The 15,354-nt window shown below is 42.7% G+C and overlaps 1 protein-coding gene across 2 annotated transcripts in view; it reads left to right on the plus strand.

The window, feature by feature from the left end:
• The first annotated feature begins 270 nt into the window (after positions 1-270).
• The window catches only part of LOC136964408 (3',5'-cyclic-AMP phosphodiesterase 4D-like), a 35,219-nt gene continuing 20,135 nt past the window's right edge, over positions 271-15,354 (plus strand). For both annotated transcript variants that reach the window (XM_067258516.1, XM_067258518.1), the window contains exon 1: positions 271-573. In XM_067258516.1, the coding sequence (XP_067114617.1) occupies positions 271-573 (303 nt within the window). The remainder of the gene's footprint in view (positions 574-15,354) is intronic.

Raw genomic sequence — 15,354 nt, forward strand, 5'->3', positions numbered from 1 at the left:
CACCATGAACCAAATTACCACTTGTGGAATCTAAAACAATGCATTGTGGATTCTAAAAACTGTACACTGTGGAACTATCTGTAATACTTTTGGGGACAAAGAGAAGGGGTGGTAAAGATTTCAGAGATTTACATTTGTAATTGACAAGACACAACCAAAAAGGATTTCAGAGACCATTTTAAAGGAGTATAAAAAAATTAAAAAAAGATTCTCCCCTATGGTTTGCCATCGGTGTCATAATTCACCCACCAGAATCCACAACCCCTCGCTATGAAAAGCCACCCATGTGTCCACCATGGAAACCCAGCCACGGCCGACATCTACGGCATTGATAGCGAAAGTGGCCAGGAGACATCGGCCAGCCCTGTCAAACGCCTCAAAACTGACCACCCACTTCCTCTACCTGTCCCTGTCCCACACCCTCACCCCCTGGCCCCCATTCCCTGTATCCCCCCTCCAGAGGAAGCCTACCAGAAGCTGGCCACAGAGACCTTGGAAGAACTTGACTGGTGCCTGGACCAACTAGAAACACTGCAGACCAGACACTCAGTCAGTGAGATGGCCTCCAACAAGGTAAGACTGCAATGTCCTTTTGTTGATGTGGTTTTCCACTTGTCTTTTAAAATGGACTTCTTGAGAAGATGATGGATGTGGGACTAGTTATGGTTCTTTTATAGTCAGTTTCAGTTTCCAGTTTTATTGTCAGGTGCACAAAACAACTAAAGGGTTAGGGTTAGACTGGGCACTGAAATTCTTGGGACAAGACAACGCAAGCAACCTAGCATAACATAGCATATAAGTACTAAGAACATAGATTACATCTATGATAAGATCAAATAAAATAGAATAAAATAAAAAAGAAAATTGTAATAAACATCCTAATATACAAAAAAACGTATGCAATATATAATAATACACATTATACACTAAGACACATAATGACCTATACTAACCTTATAGACCTATACTAACCTAAACCTAGTCATGGTGGAATAGGAACAAACAACTACAGTTCCCAATGTTAGTGATTCCTACATGACTTATTTTGTTGAACCAAATACTGCAGTCGTTACCATGTAGAATTGGCATAGAAATGCTTACCTTTCTTTCCTTTTATATTCAGCCTAAAATATATATTTTTAGCATTCATTAGATGGCATGCACTTGAACAGTTGATAAACCATTGAAGCTAGTGGGATGTAGGCAAGGCAAGTTGGTTATACCTCCTATTAGAAAAAAAAACTCACATCTGGTGAGTTCATTTGCATGCGGCTGTCTGAATATCAGCCCTTCAGAAACCACCTGTTTAGACTTGAGGAGTGTTATAGTTATGTGTAAGAAGAACTTGAAATAAATTGTAATCATTTTATTTTAGTTGAAATGTTCATTTTCTCCCCATCCTCTTCTCACCCTCTGGGAGACAGCTTTTTTTTGGTGCAGGCTCAATAGACTTCTTAGCATTACTCAGCTGCAGCAACAACAGGCACCCCCCCCACACACACACACACACGCACATACACATACACACACCCTCCACCACCCCCACCGTGCTAAGCATCTCAATTACATCAAAGATGGCTGTCGCAGGGAACCAGTCTGTGTACAGTATGTGTCTGAAAGGGGAAACTCAAGGGGACCCTTGTTATCATTAGCACTAGCCTAGCATGAGCATCCTCTGTTCTGCCATGGCTACGGAGGCATCTCCAGCTGATAACATTGTGATGTCATCAGTACACTGGAGTCTCGAAGTGAAATGAGGGACAACATAATGTGTTTCTGCGTGAGTACGAGAGATGTTTTTCTGTATGTGTGTGTTTGTCTGTTTGTTATAGTCGTCACATCTACAATAAAACAATAATACAGATTAACCATACTATTAAATTGCACTAAAGAGTAGCTGCCAATATGTGTGTATTTACAAAATTAGGTACAAGTCAGTATGTGTGTGAGTGCAGGTGTTAGTCATAGCAGCATAATTCTTTTTTTTCAGTTGACGTATGTGCATGCCTATGCTATTCACCAACTGGTGTGTATGCCTCTATGTGTTGTTCTGTTTGGAGGCTTCAGAAGGTCATTCGGACGATGCCACTGTGTGTGTGTGTTATTGTGCAAGTCACATGGTGCCTAGCACATGTACAAAACGACAATAACAAACCCACTCACACGCTCCGGCTCCCTCATCATGGCTTCCCTCCACATTCAATGGTCCCTTCTCTCTAGTTAAACACTGTCCACATCAAAGGCCCTTCATGTAGATCACACACCATTGGGTTTGAAGATAAATAAAACACAACTGGACTAAGAACCAGATTTTAGTTTCATTTCTGAGAACTTAATCTGCAATTACCAGTTAACTAATTTGTTTCAGTACAGTATCATTATCCCTTATTATCACATGTTCTCTTATTTATGACATTGCCATCTTAGGGATTGTACGAAATGAGATATTATGTGGTGAGGTATGGATCAAGTCTTCTCAGAACAACTGGGATATGTCATCGAAATACAGAAATTCTATTTAACCTTTGCACATCCCTATGTGTCATTGCCTCTTTTCTTGCTGTGAGATTTCAAAACTGTAGCCTGTTTTGAAAGCTCCCCATATTTCATGTGTGATTGGGGAGGGGGGGGGGGGGGGATGGGGGAGGGCTTTTGACCATAGTCAGGCCCCAGCTCTGTAAAGGTGGTCTGGAAGCTTTCTTGGGACAGATAAGCTGGAATCCAACCTAAACACTGGTCTCTTTATAAAGTGCCACAACTTCAGTCTGAAAGCAGCATTGTCCAGTCATACCCAGACACAAGCTCCCATTCTGCTTTCCATTTCATGGAAGTCGACTGACTCCAATTCTCCCACCCTAGCCCTCCAGTTACAGCATGTTTATTCCATTATTTTTTACACACTATCTCTGGTGCATTTGTTTTGCTAGTTTTGGCAATTGTGTTGATAGCTGTCTTGTTGTGGAGTTGTAATCGAGGCTTTTTTAGAACACATTAAAAGTTTTTGAGGTGTTTTTAGTGGGAGAGGTCTTTGTAATTGCCTCATGGTCATTACAGTATGACAGTGTTTCCTCTATGTTGATTTTACTGATTTTACTGATTTCTGCCGCCACGGTATCAGAAATAGGGCTGTACAAAAATGTAGGCCGTCTATCAGCAGTTATTGTTAGAGTGCATGTCGGAGAATAGCACGCACACGCGCTTCACACCGCAGTTGAGATTGCGTGTGTGCGTCCTTGAGAACTGTAAATCGTATAATTTATGCCTGTTATTGTATAGGTATAGCCTGACGTTGTCATACTCATAATTCTAGTCAGAATATGAGTCTGACACCGCTCCGTTGGGCTGTGAGTATGGGGAGTGTTTCAACCGAACCCGGAAAAAAATGCCTCTTTTCACTCAATTGGATAGACCTACAACCAATCAGAGCAACTGTCAAGTTAAAGATGAGTTGAACCTTACTTTGGGATTTTAAAGAAAATGCAGGGGAAGAAAATAGAATTGAAGGGAAATTACAAAGTCACTGATGATCAACGAAACCCATCGTCATCGTCATACACGCAACGCCGCAATAGGAACACACGTGCAACAGAGAGGAGGCTGACAGGTGCCTAATCAAGTGTGTGTCTAAATCAAGTATAAAGCGAGTGTGGAACGCCACAGAGAATGCTGAGAACAACTGTATGTATGGAGCATTGTGCACATTGGAAATATCTACAGTCTGGAGAGGCAGCCGGTAAGAGAAGAAGCTTTCAATCATGGTTTAAAAACTTATCGCTGTCAAAGTCTGCTGCTGCTCCTGCATTGTGGCTTTTTGTGCTAAAAAGTTAGTCACCGCAGCGACCGTCTGCTACCTGGTCCGGTTTTGGGTGGACATGAAATTGTAAATGTTGTTTGTAAATGCCAAATGGTTTGTGTTTATACTGACTGTTGTAAAATAATGTTGCGTGAATTTGCACGTCGATTTGCACTTTACATTTAAGCTGTTAAAACCTCTTCAGAATCCTGTTAAATTTGCCTGAAAACGCCTAAACAGCATACCCAAAGTAAATTGGAAGCTGTTCTTGAACCATTTGGAGTACATGCATGTAAATGATCTCTTTTGAAAGCTGACACTCTGAAGTTATGTCCCCTGTTGTCAGGACCCCTGTCAGTCCTACTAGTGTTGAGTAATAGAAGCTTGAACACAAGGAAAGTGAAAATTTCTATTTCCGTCTAGATTTTGTTTTGAAAACAGAGGCCTGAAGAGGCCTAGAGGTGGTAGGTATTAGCTGGAAGACTAAATTGGACCACAGGTTGAAGCCTTACCCAATTCAAATCAAAAGTCAAACATAATACCACAATATATTCATATTTGACACATGTTTTTATAAGAGTACATCCATTCATTTTCTAAAAGGGCCTTTTGGAGACTCCAAAATGACCCTTTGTAACCAAGGTCAAATACTCAGGATAAAAGGTATTATTTTTCATAATTGTTATCTCTAATGAAAGGTGGTACTTAGAACTATCATATATAATAGCTAAATCCCTAATTAGTATTACTGAAACACAAAAATTGAAGCATGAACACATTGGAGTGCTTTATCTGATTCCCAGGATTGGCGCACAAAGAAAACTGATTCTTTCAACCCTATTGCGCAATCGACTTTTATTTTGACGGCTCCACAGACACATACAAATGAGGTATTGGCATTTTCAGCTAGCTTTCAGCTACAAGGCTAACGAGCTCATTTCAGAGCCAGCTGAAGCCAGTTCGAGAAATTTGTTTAGAAAGAGTGTGGGGGGGGGGGGGCGGGGGGGGGCAGGACGCACAGACCTAATTGGCTTTAGAGGGCTGTCAACGGGGCATGGAAGGTCCTATTGGGTCAAACAAGGTGTCAATCAAAAGGGGAGGGTTCAACGGACATTTTGATCCCTCCATATCGTATTTTCTCCGTTTCTAACCGGAGGAATGTGCACTTTTATCTGAGCAAGTTGTTTCTTCCGTCGGCTAACTTGCATAATGAAACAAAGGATAATGGCTATTCATGAACGTAAAACATTGTATTTGGAGAATTACTTTACATGGTTAGATACTTTGAACCCTTGGGAATGTACGCAGATCAAGTTTTGATGTGTTGGTTGCATACCTGGACGACACCAAACCTTTGAGGGTAAGTAGAGACGTTTGGCTTTGTAAACATCACCAAAGTGGTGACTGGACAAAGACGTTGACTAAACTTGTTGTTGTGACTCGATCTTGAAATGGTTTACATATCTACAAGCACAAGAATCGTAGCTTTCCAATGATGTATAACATGTGTAGCGTCTAAAAAATATATTTGTTAGAATTTAGTGCGTCGTAACTGAGGAAGGGGGGGGCAGCATTTTTGTACCGCGGGCGGTACAGGAACTTCAACTTTCAATTGCGTCTTCAAAGTGTTTTCTATAGTGGTTTATTTCAAACGTAAAGTTAAATATTTAAAGCATCTTTTCTTTCACATGTTGGTTACTGTGTACTGCGGGGGACTTATGTGTGCTCTGTTTCTGTTTTTTACCTGATTGATTGCTGTTTGAACTGAGAAAATGCTGCTAACCTGAAAATAAAAATAAAAAAAGGGAAAAGTGGAAACGTAGCTACTGCCTGAGGCTCAGTTATTCAGCACTTCGAGTGGAATCCAGTGAATTACACCTCCATGTAGATCATTTCAGTGCCTTATTCAAGTTGGGGAAGTGCGTCAAGAGTTTTACTCACTTCAAAACTTGACAGCAACGTAGTATGTTGTTTGTTGAAAACAAATTCAACCCAAGCGCTCTTTGGTGATGTGGTTGATTACGTTACTGTTGATCATCTGTCCATCATTCGTATAAAGCCCGCCCTGACAATTTTATTGGTCCGAACAGCTCTTGTTCGGATATAGTTTTTCCCCAACCGAGCCACCCCAGACCCAACTTCCCGACCCAATTTTTTTGTGGGCGGGCTAAGTTTGGCTGGCACCCAGGCTAGTATAAGTCTATAGTTCTTGCTAATTTAAATTAAGTTAACTGGTGATTTTCGTTGTTTGTATTCTTCCCCGGGCTAGCTTAATTGCACGTCTGTTGATTCGATAGCGATTGCTGCCTTTGCTCACGTTTGTATTTTAAGTGCATTATTATGCTGAAGTAGTTTTAATTTACATTTACATTTATTCATTTAGCAGACGCTTTTATCCAAAGCGACTTCCAAGAGAGAGCTTTACAAAGTGCATAGGTCACTGATCATAACAACAAGATAGCCAAAAAAACATAGCGAGTAGCCAAAACATGAAGCACACATTGTGAACAACCAAAGTAAGTGCCAAAGGGAAGAACCATTAGAGCATGTAGTTAAACAAGTTACAATTAAACAACATGAACCGCTATAAGTGCAAGTGTACCTGTGGAAAAAAAAGCAAGCAATAGTAATAAAAACAAATTTTAAACAGTTACCACTAACCACAAGAGCAACAAGTCTCTAAGCAAGAGTCATTGTGATCCTTGAGGAAACTAACATCGGGTCAAGCGAACCATTCCTAAGTACCGTTGTACTCCCGGAACAAGTGCGTCTTGAGCCTTTTCTTGAAGGTGGAGAGACAGTCAGTATCTCTGATGGAGGTGGGGAGTTGATTCCACCACTGGGGGGCCAGACAGGAGAAGAGCTTGTGTTGGGACCGGGCGGTCTTGAGCGGTGGGACCACCAGGCGGTTGTCTGAAGAAGACCGTAGGTGACGGGTGGGGGTGTAAGGCTGCAGGAGAGACTTGATGTAGACGGGTGCAGTCCCGTTCACTGCTCGGAAGGTCAATACCAGGGTCTTGAATCTGATACGGGCCATGATAGGTAGCCAGTGGAGAGAGATGAGGAGCGGGGTAACATGGGAGCGTCTGGGTAGATTGTAGACCAGGCGGGCCGCTGCGTTCTGAATCCTCTGAAGAGGGCGGGTTGCACATGCTGGGAGACCAGCGAGCAGCGAGTTGCAATAGTCCAACTTGGAGAGGACAAGTGCTTGGACTAGCAGCTGGGTGGAGTGCTCAGACAAGTATCTCCTGATCTTCCGGATGTTGTAGAGGGTGAATCTACACGACCGGGAGACCGCAGCAATGTGGGCCGTGAGGGAGAGCTCGTCGTCCATGGTAACCCCAAGGTTCCTGGCAGAGGATGAAGGGGTCACCGTCGCAGATCCCAGGGTGATTGAGAGATTGTGGGAGATGGAGGGTTTAGCCGGGATGATGTGAAGTTCTGTTTTGGCGAGGTTCAGCTGGAGGTGGTGCTCGGTCATCCAGGCGGAGATGTCTGTGAGGCAGGCCCCCATCCTAGCTGAGATCCCCGGATCGGTCGGGGGGAACGACAGGTACAGCTGCGTGTCGTCAGCGTAGCAGTGGTAGGAGAAGCCATGGGATGTGATGATTGGTCCAAGTGAGGTGGTGTACAGAGAGAAGAGGAGGGGTCCAAGGACGGAGCCCTGTGGGACACCAGTGGAGAGCTGGCGAGGTCCTGACAGTTTGCCTCCCCAGGAAACCTGGTAGGATCTTCCCGACAGGTAGGATGAGATCCACTGGAGTGCAGTGCCAGTGATGCCCATCTCAGAAAGTCTGGCGAGCAGGATCTGGTGGTTAACCGTATCAAACGCTGCAGATAGGTCCAGCAGAATGATGACGGATGACCTGGAAGCCGCTCTGGCAGACTGGAGGGCAGTGGTGACTGAAAGGAGGGCAGTCTCTGTGGAGTGGCCAGTCTTGAAGCCCGATTGGTTGGGGTCAAGCAGGTTGTTCTGAGAGAGAAAGTTAGACAGTTGGTTAGATACAGCACGTTCAATTGTTTTTGAAAGGAAGGGTAACAGTGATACCGGTCTGTAATTCTGGAGGACGGCAGGGTTAAGGGAGGGTTTTTTGAGTAGAGGGGTAACTCTAGCCTGTTTGAAGGCAGAGGGGAAGGTGCCAGAGGTAAGAGAGGAGTTTAGGACATGGAGAAGAAAAGTTATGATGGAGGGGGAGATGTTTAATTAATAAATAGTGGGTTTATTGTTATTATTTGCTACAGAATGCTTAGCCTATCAATATCAAATGAAGCAGACAGTGTACATGCTTTCGAGGACCTTAATCGATAGGCTACTGACCATTTACAATACGTTGTTACGTTAATTATTAATTGGCAGCATTTATGCCATTTAAAACATACTTTAGTTATTAGACTATTACATTAACCTGCTCCAAAATATAGTATTAGAACTTGGTTTTGGCTGGGGGGGGGGTGGGAAAGGGGTCGGTCAGACAGACCCTCCCCCACTGCAAAAAAAAAATCCTAGAGGAAACACTGTATGAACGTCATTGTTGTTTTCTGAAATATAAAAATGTCTCTGACAAACACAGGATTGGTTCAAGGTGCCACGAATACAATTTGCCAAATTCTCTCATTCAGCCTTTCCTATAGCCCATATTTCCCACCATTTATTGGTGGCCAAGCCGCGAAGCGGAGAAGCCATTTAAGTGTTTCTACCTATTATTATTATTTATTATTTTTATTATTAATCATCTTCCTCTCCCATTGGAGTCTATGGCAGCCCCTAGTACTGTATGGTCACTTTTTGTGAAATTTGGCACACTCATTAAGAACAGGCCCCTCTTTATTCTCACCAAGTTTCATGTCTCCCATTCGATCACTCTAGCGCCACCAACGGGTCAAAGTTGGACTTGTGTTTACACACGTAACTTTTGAACCGTATGACCAATTTTCAAAAATGAGGTACCGTTGGATTCCCTGGATCAAGACGAGTTCAACACACCCTATGACGTCAATTTCCGGTTATACAGATTTTCCGCCATTTTGAATTTTAAGGAAACACGTTTTTTTGCTTCTCCTACAATTATTTTTCCAATCTTCCCCAGAATTGGCACACATCATCGTCAGAGCAACCGATACAGCCAATCAAAATTGTCAACAAAGCAACCAAACAGGAAGTTGGATCAAATCTCAGCCAATCTTTGAGATATCAACACCAAACTTGGTATGATGACTCGGAACCCTCTTATGAGGATGTCCAAACAATTTGGTGTCATGTGATCACTGGGCGTGGCCGCAGGAAGCAAAAATGTGTTTTGTCCAATAACTGTTGATTTGTTTGCCTTTATTAATTGATTCCTTTGTCTCATGATATCTTGGGACATCCCGTGTGTAACACATGATAACTTGTGATAACAGCCGAATTAATGCGGCCGCCATTTTGAATTCCTGAAAAAACTTTTTTCTCTACTACTCCTTCAAAGTGTGTCCAATCTGAACCAAATTTGTCAGAGATTATCTTCAGACCAAGCCTCACAAAGGCCATCACATGGTTTTTTGATTTTAGAAACCGTTTTCCCGGTATAGCCAATCAAAATGTGCCGTTAAGCCAGTAAACAGGAAGTTGGATCGTATCTCAGCAAATCTTTGATGGATTCACACCAAACTTGCTGCATGCACTCGGAACCCTGTTCTGAGGATGTCTAAAACATTTTCTGGGTCATTTGACTGCTTGGCCACTTAATTGCTGCTTGCAGCTATATTTTTCTTGTGTTTTTTCCCTTTTCCCTGAGCATGCACCTGACTCACCGGCATCGCTTGGCCCAGCTGCATACAGATGAAGACACACACACATTTGTAACAAAGCACAGACAGACAGGCCTAGGCATGTGCCACACATACACACACACCCCACCTCGCCTGCAGCCCCGCATGCTCACCCATGTTACTATGGAAACCCTAGCTGTCAATTCAAGCCCAGCATTGAGCTGAGAGTAAAAGCAGGGGCCAGACAGACAGAGAGAAAGGAGAATAGTCTGTGAGAGAGTGTGTGTGTGTACTTACATTTACATTTAGTCATTTAGCAGACGCTCTTCCAGAGCGACTTACAGTAAGTACAGGGACATTCTCCCCGAAGCAAGTAGGGTGAAGTGCCTTGCCCAAGGACACAACGTCAGTTGTCATGACCAGGAATCGAACTGGCAACCTTCGGATTACTAGCCCGACTCCCTCACCGCTCAGCCAACTGACTCCTGTACTTGTTTTTGTAACTGAATCACTAGCCATGGGTTTATCATGCACTATGTTTTAGATTATGGTGTAATGCAATGGTCCGGTGGGTCAGACATTGATATTGAGAATCTGTGTAACATCTTTTAACGACACAAATCTGAACCAGACATTCCAATGTTCCAGGAATGTTTGTTTCCTCAATGACGAGATAATTTTTTTTATAAAAACAACAACATGTCTTGTGTATATATCCCACTGGACCATAAACCATCTCAAACTTGCTAAAACTTGTACTATACAGAACTGTATAGTACATAGCATCACATAACTGATTTGGCCCAACAGTTTCTGAACTCAGGGGAGTTCAGAAAGTGGGGAGTGTTGCTGCCAAGAATTTGGAGAGCCAGCCAAGGCACCACACCCTGTATGACCCTGAGGCTGACTGGTGCCAACACACTGACACATACCACAATGGAGAGGAGAAGAGAGAAGGAAAACTAGGAGATGGTCAGGGTAGTTTGAGGTGGAAAAAAGCAACAGAGTAGAAAGAAAGTGCAGTAGATATGGAGAGAAAGAGGGAACTTCTTGGTTTGGGACAGAATGGCGACTACCTCTATGCAGTCCAGTCTCATTAATATGTATGGTTAGCATAATGCAATGTATGGGTAGCATAATATATTATTTGTGTACAAGTGTGTGTAGCCAAGGTGTTTGTTTGTTAGTCTTACTCGACTGATTATGAGAGCAAGATCAACATTAAATCTTTTGTTTCTACCTGCGTCGCTCTTATAGGAGAAAAGGTATGTGTAGAAGGATTGAGAAACAAGGTCGGAAACTATTTGGTTTGCTAGTCCAGTTTTGAGATTGTTTTTTAACTGTGCAAACCAGTACTTGGTATCTTTGAGCGCTAAACCGACAATTACATTTGTGGAACCTCATTGCTCCGGTGCAACAATAATGATATCAACTGGAGAAAACAAAAAAAATAAAATAACTGAAGGTATAAACTGGGACAAAGTAGAGAATCTCTGCTCGGGCAATGCCTACTGACTCCTGAGCCCCGCCTGTACCTCTCCTGGTCTCCCTTAACTAACTTAATGGACTCCAGCCTCCTCCTTCATACTAGATTCCAGCCTCCTCCTTCATACTCACTGGGTCGCAAAGTTGACACTACCAAAAACAAAAACTTCAGCCGACTTGTTTTAATCAGTTTCCCAAGTGTATTTGATCATAGGGCACGGGCTATCCCCATGACATACTGCATTTATGTTCAGTTAATTGCCATATCAATCTATCTTTTGAAATGTATTCTTACCCGAGTGTGTGAAAGATACATTCGAAAACCAGTAAACCAAGTTAATCTATGAATTACCTAAATATTTATAAATACCTAAAACATAATGTATATGTCATGTAAGAACAAATCAATACAAAAACATACCATGTATTAAGTTATAAGTAACAGTGAAATGAAAGTAGGTGCCTTGTGCACAGGAGCACTTTAACAAAACTAAAATTAAAACGACATGCTTAGGGGGTGGAGGTCTTAAATACAAAACTCAAAGATCATACCACTGGGTGACACTGACTATTAGAGAAATATCTATAAAAGGCTAAAATATTACAAATTAAAATACGCTTATCACCAGATTTTATGTGGTCATAGTTAGTAACCCCCTATTTCAGCCCTAATGTGACATGACTTGTCCTCCAACAAATGTCTTAAATGATATATACATTGACATATTTTACCAGTTCAAAACTGATTATTTGGATTGTTGCTACTACCTGTCAAGGCCACACCCACTTCCGGTTTCTACCAAACTACAGACACAGATAATTTTGTTTGTTCAAAAAGTACAAATAATGATGTCTCTGCTATCTGTGCAAGTTCAATACACACTAACCTCTCCTAGACTTGTATTTCAAGTGAGGTCATCCATGTCTCTAATCTACATTAGGTAGAGGTTACCCTTGGGCACAGATCAAGGACCCATGTATTAATTCCAAATTCTAACATCATGTCACATCTAGCTATAAGGAGGACCCAAATGTGGAGTGTGGAACGGAAAGTTTATTAATGAAAAACTGAAAATCACTCAAGCAGAAGGCTCGGGAAACAAAACGGCAAGTAAAGGTAAATCCAAGGTAAATCCAAAGGGTGATCCGTAGTACGTCATCAAGAACAGGCAGAGTCCGAGATAGGAGGCAGTCCAGTAAATCCAGGGAAGCAACCTGCTTAGGTTGCTGCCCCCGCGACCTGACCCCCGGATAAGCGGAAGATGATGGATGGATGGATGGATGGAGGGTAGGAAAGCAGCTCACCGCGGCTGGAACATAAAAGATCATGCATGATAAGGAACACGTCAAAACCACAAAACTCTTCAGCAAAGAAGGAGGGAAACAGGATATTTATAAGATGCGTAATCAGCGCAAAACAGGGAACAGGTGGTGAGGAGGATGAAAGAGGTGCTGATAGAAAGATGACCTTCAGCTGAGCGCTGCCGTGAAAAGAACACAGGGTGACCACTAGGTCACCCCCCAAACCCTGACACATCAACTCTTAGCTAGATAAGTGTTCAGAAAGATCCGGATCAGTCCTATGGGGCAACTTTTGTGTTACTCAGCCACTTATCTTAGTGCACACACGTAAACCCACCACAAAGAGAGGCAACGGGTGTTGTCACGCTACCCCCTATTGGCAGGCTCTAGACAGGAACCGCACAGATGTGGAGCCAGTGTGGGGTGGCCTAACTGCTGCCATGTTGGATAATTCCAAAGAATGACCACAGAGAGCTCCAAAGGGTGACCACTGAGCAGGATGATATGGTACACTGATTCAAAGGCCTGGGGATGGCTTTAATCATAAACACACACAAACACACACTGGTATGAATGCATGAACCACAGACAGACCCCAGTCCACAAGTCTGGCTCCATGCTACTAAACCAACAAAGTTCTGAATCCTCAAACAGTTTGACAGGCTAAAACTAGAATCAGCAGTAGTCAGTAGTCAATACTGCCCAACTCAATGACACAGGTCCTGCTTATTTTTCCTTTCACTGCTTTTTGAGACTTGCAGTGGTCAGTAGCATATAGAAGGTTCAAAAAACACATTTAACTTTTTAACATTGCACTTTTGGTGTACTGTAATTCAGTGTGTGTGCCTGTGTGAGTGTGCAACTGAATGTTTGTTGGGGGGAGAGGACCCTCAGGAAACATTGCCATTTCATGTCATGTGGCTTCAAAACCACTGCAGGAGCCATGAACAACAAAGAGGTCCATCAGTCTGTGGGCTTTTATATGAAAACTATTACTATCATCACCATTAATTATAGATGAAGGGCACTATATAAACAGAACCACTAAGGGATAATTAGACATAATCCCAGAAATTGCATTATAAATATAATCGTTATGGTGTGACCAGTATCTTTGCAAAACGCTCGCTTAACCTACTGCACAGTATGTGCCTGCTGTGAGTTCAGAGGCGTTGTTAGACATAAAACTCTACTGGGCACATCCCTTTTTTTTTTTTTTTAAAGATTGCTGCGCGCAATGCACTAGGTTATAGAAACTTCCCTTGTTTAACCCACTATACAACAGTTCAGGGACACAAGTTTGATATCAGCTTTGGCAGGACATCAATAGTTAGCGCACGTTTTAGTCAAAATAAAATTATCGGTATAGGCCTATCATTTAGAAACGATCATTAGTTTTGTAATGTTTTCTTAGCCTACCTCAATTCTGACTTGTGTGTCAAGTCCGACACCATGACTTCTGTGTGCGTGCTGCAGTGGCGATTTGGCAGGCTCAGAAGAGCATGCTGACATGAAATTCCGCGTGCATCGGTTTGTGTTTTTGGTTAAACACTTTTACAAGCGTTGATAGGGATAGGCCCTACTGCGTAATTTTTTTCAGGGATTATCAATCTAAATGAATGCACTGACTAATAAAGGAAATTGTTAAAACTCAAACTTTAGATTTTACTGGGGCATAGCAGATTTATATTGGGGCACGTGCCTGAGTCAAGACCAAGACCGAGGCAGGGCGAGACAGAGTCAAGACCAGACCACTCAAAATACACAAGCAGTAGGGTTTGAAGAGGTAAAAAGTTAGATTGGATCTGTAACTGTGTATTTGAACTAAAAATGTGCACTCTTAAATTAGTGCCATGTGCTTATGGCCAGTCAAAACAGCCTATTTGTTTTTTTAAATCTTAGCGCAGGCTAGTACTTGTCTCTGCTTTCACATCTCTCTCTCACGCAAGTGAAGGAGCACGGTACCGTGGCATTTAACTTAAAGATCCCATGACATGCTGTTTTTGGATGCTTTTATATAGGCCTTAGTGGTCCCCTAATACTGTACCACCTATTGAAGATCCCTGCTGTAAAGTAAATTCCATGTTTTGCTTCTAAGTACATTATATACGTGTGAAATGAGTTCCTGAAAGCATGTGCAAAGCGCTAAAACTTTGTCACACTGAAATGTGGAGTTAAACCGAAGAACAGTTTCTCTTCCGTTTTCAGATCAGGTTTTAATGGGCGGAGCCAAAAAATGCCCTATCTACTTCATTTCGCCCTATCTACGTCAGATCACTGAATGGCTCCTCCTGCTGTACTGTTATTGTAGCCTACATCAGCAAGCTAGCTTCTGGATGTCTCCCACCACCCGCAACTGCATCTTCCCTGGATGCAAGAACTCCAGCTGCGCTGCAACGCCATTTACATTTACATTTAGTCATTTAAGTTCCCTATTGATAATGAAAGGAAAAATAGGTGGATAGATTTTGTGAAGAGCCACGCTCATGGAAAGCTTCGGATAAACTCCAACAGCCGCCTCTGCACTGACCATTTCACAGCGGACAGTTTTAACATGGACCAGAAACAGACGGGGTTCACCAACACACGGCTTCTCTTGCAGCGCAGAGCCGTACCGAGCATCGCCCCTCCGGCCGTTCAGCCTCCGGTCGCACCTGGACCATCCACCGCCGCCAGCAGTTCATCACTCAGTTTTGTGTGCTTGTTATAATTATACTAGATAACTTTTCCAGAGGTATCTCTGCTATGAGTTAGTGCAAACCACTAAATTGATATTAGGCTACTCGGTGTAGAATGATTGTATATTGGTGAAATGGTAGCTAATGTGTTAGAAGTAGCCTAGTTGGAGAACTCACTGTCTGCTGTCTCTGGTGTCCATTTTTACTGTTACAGCTCACGGGAACATTTCATTTATATGCATCTGTATGTTTCACTCATTGAACAAATAAATTGTAATTCTATATGGTTTTGTTCGGCTTGACATAGCGTCCATTATCTGGGTCGGAGGTAGGCACTAGGCAGCGAGG

The sequence above is a fragment of the Osmerus mordax genome, chromosome 20 (genome assembly GCF_038355195.1).
Source record: "Osmerus mordax isolate fOsmMor3 chromosome 20, fOsmMor3.pri, whole genome shotgun sequence".
Classification (NCBI taxonomy): domain Eukaryota; kingdom Metazoa; phylum Chordata; class Actinopteri; order Osmeriformes; family Osmeridae; genus Osmerus; species Osmerus mordax.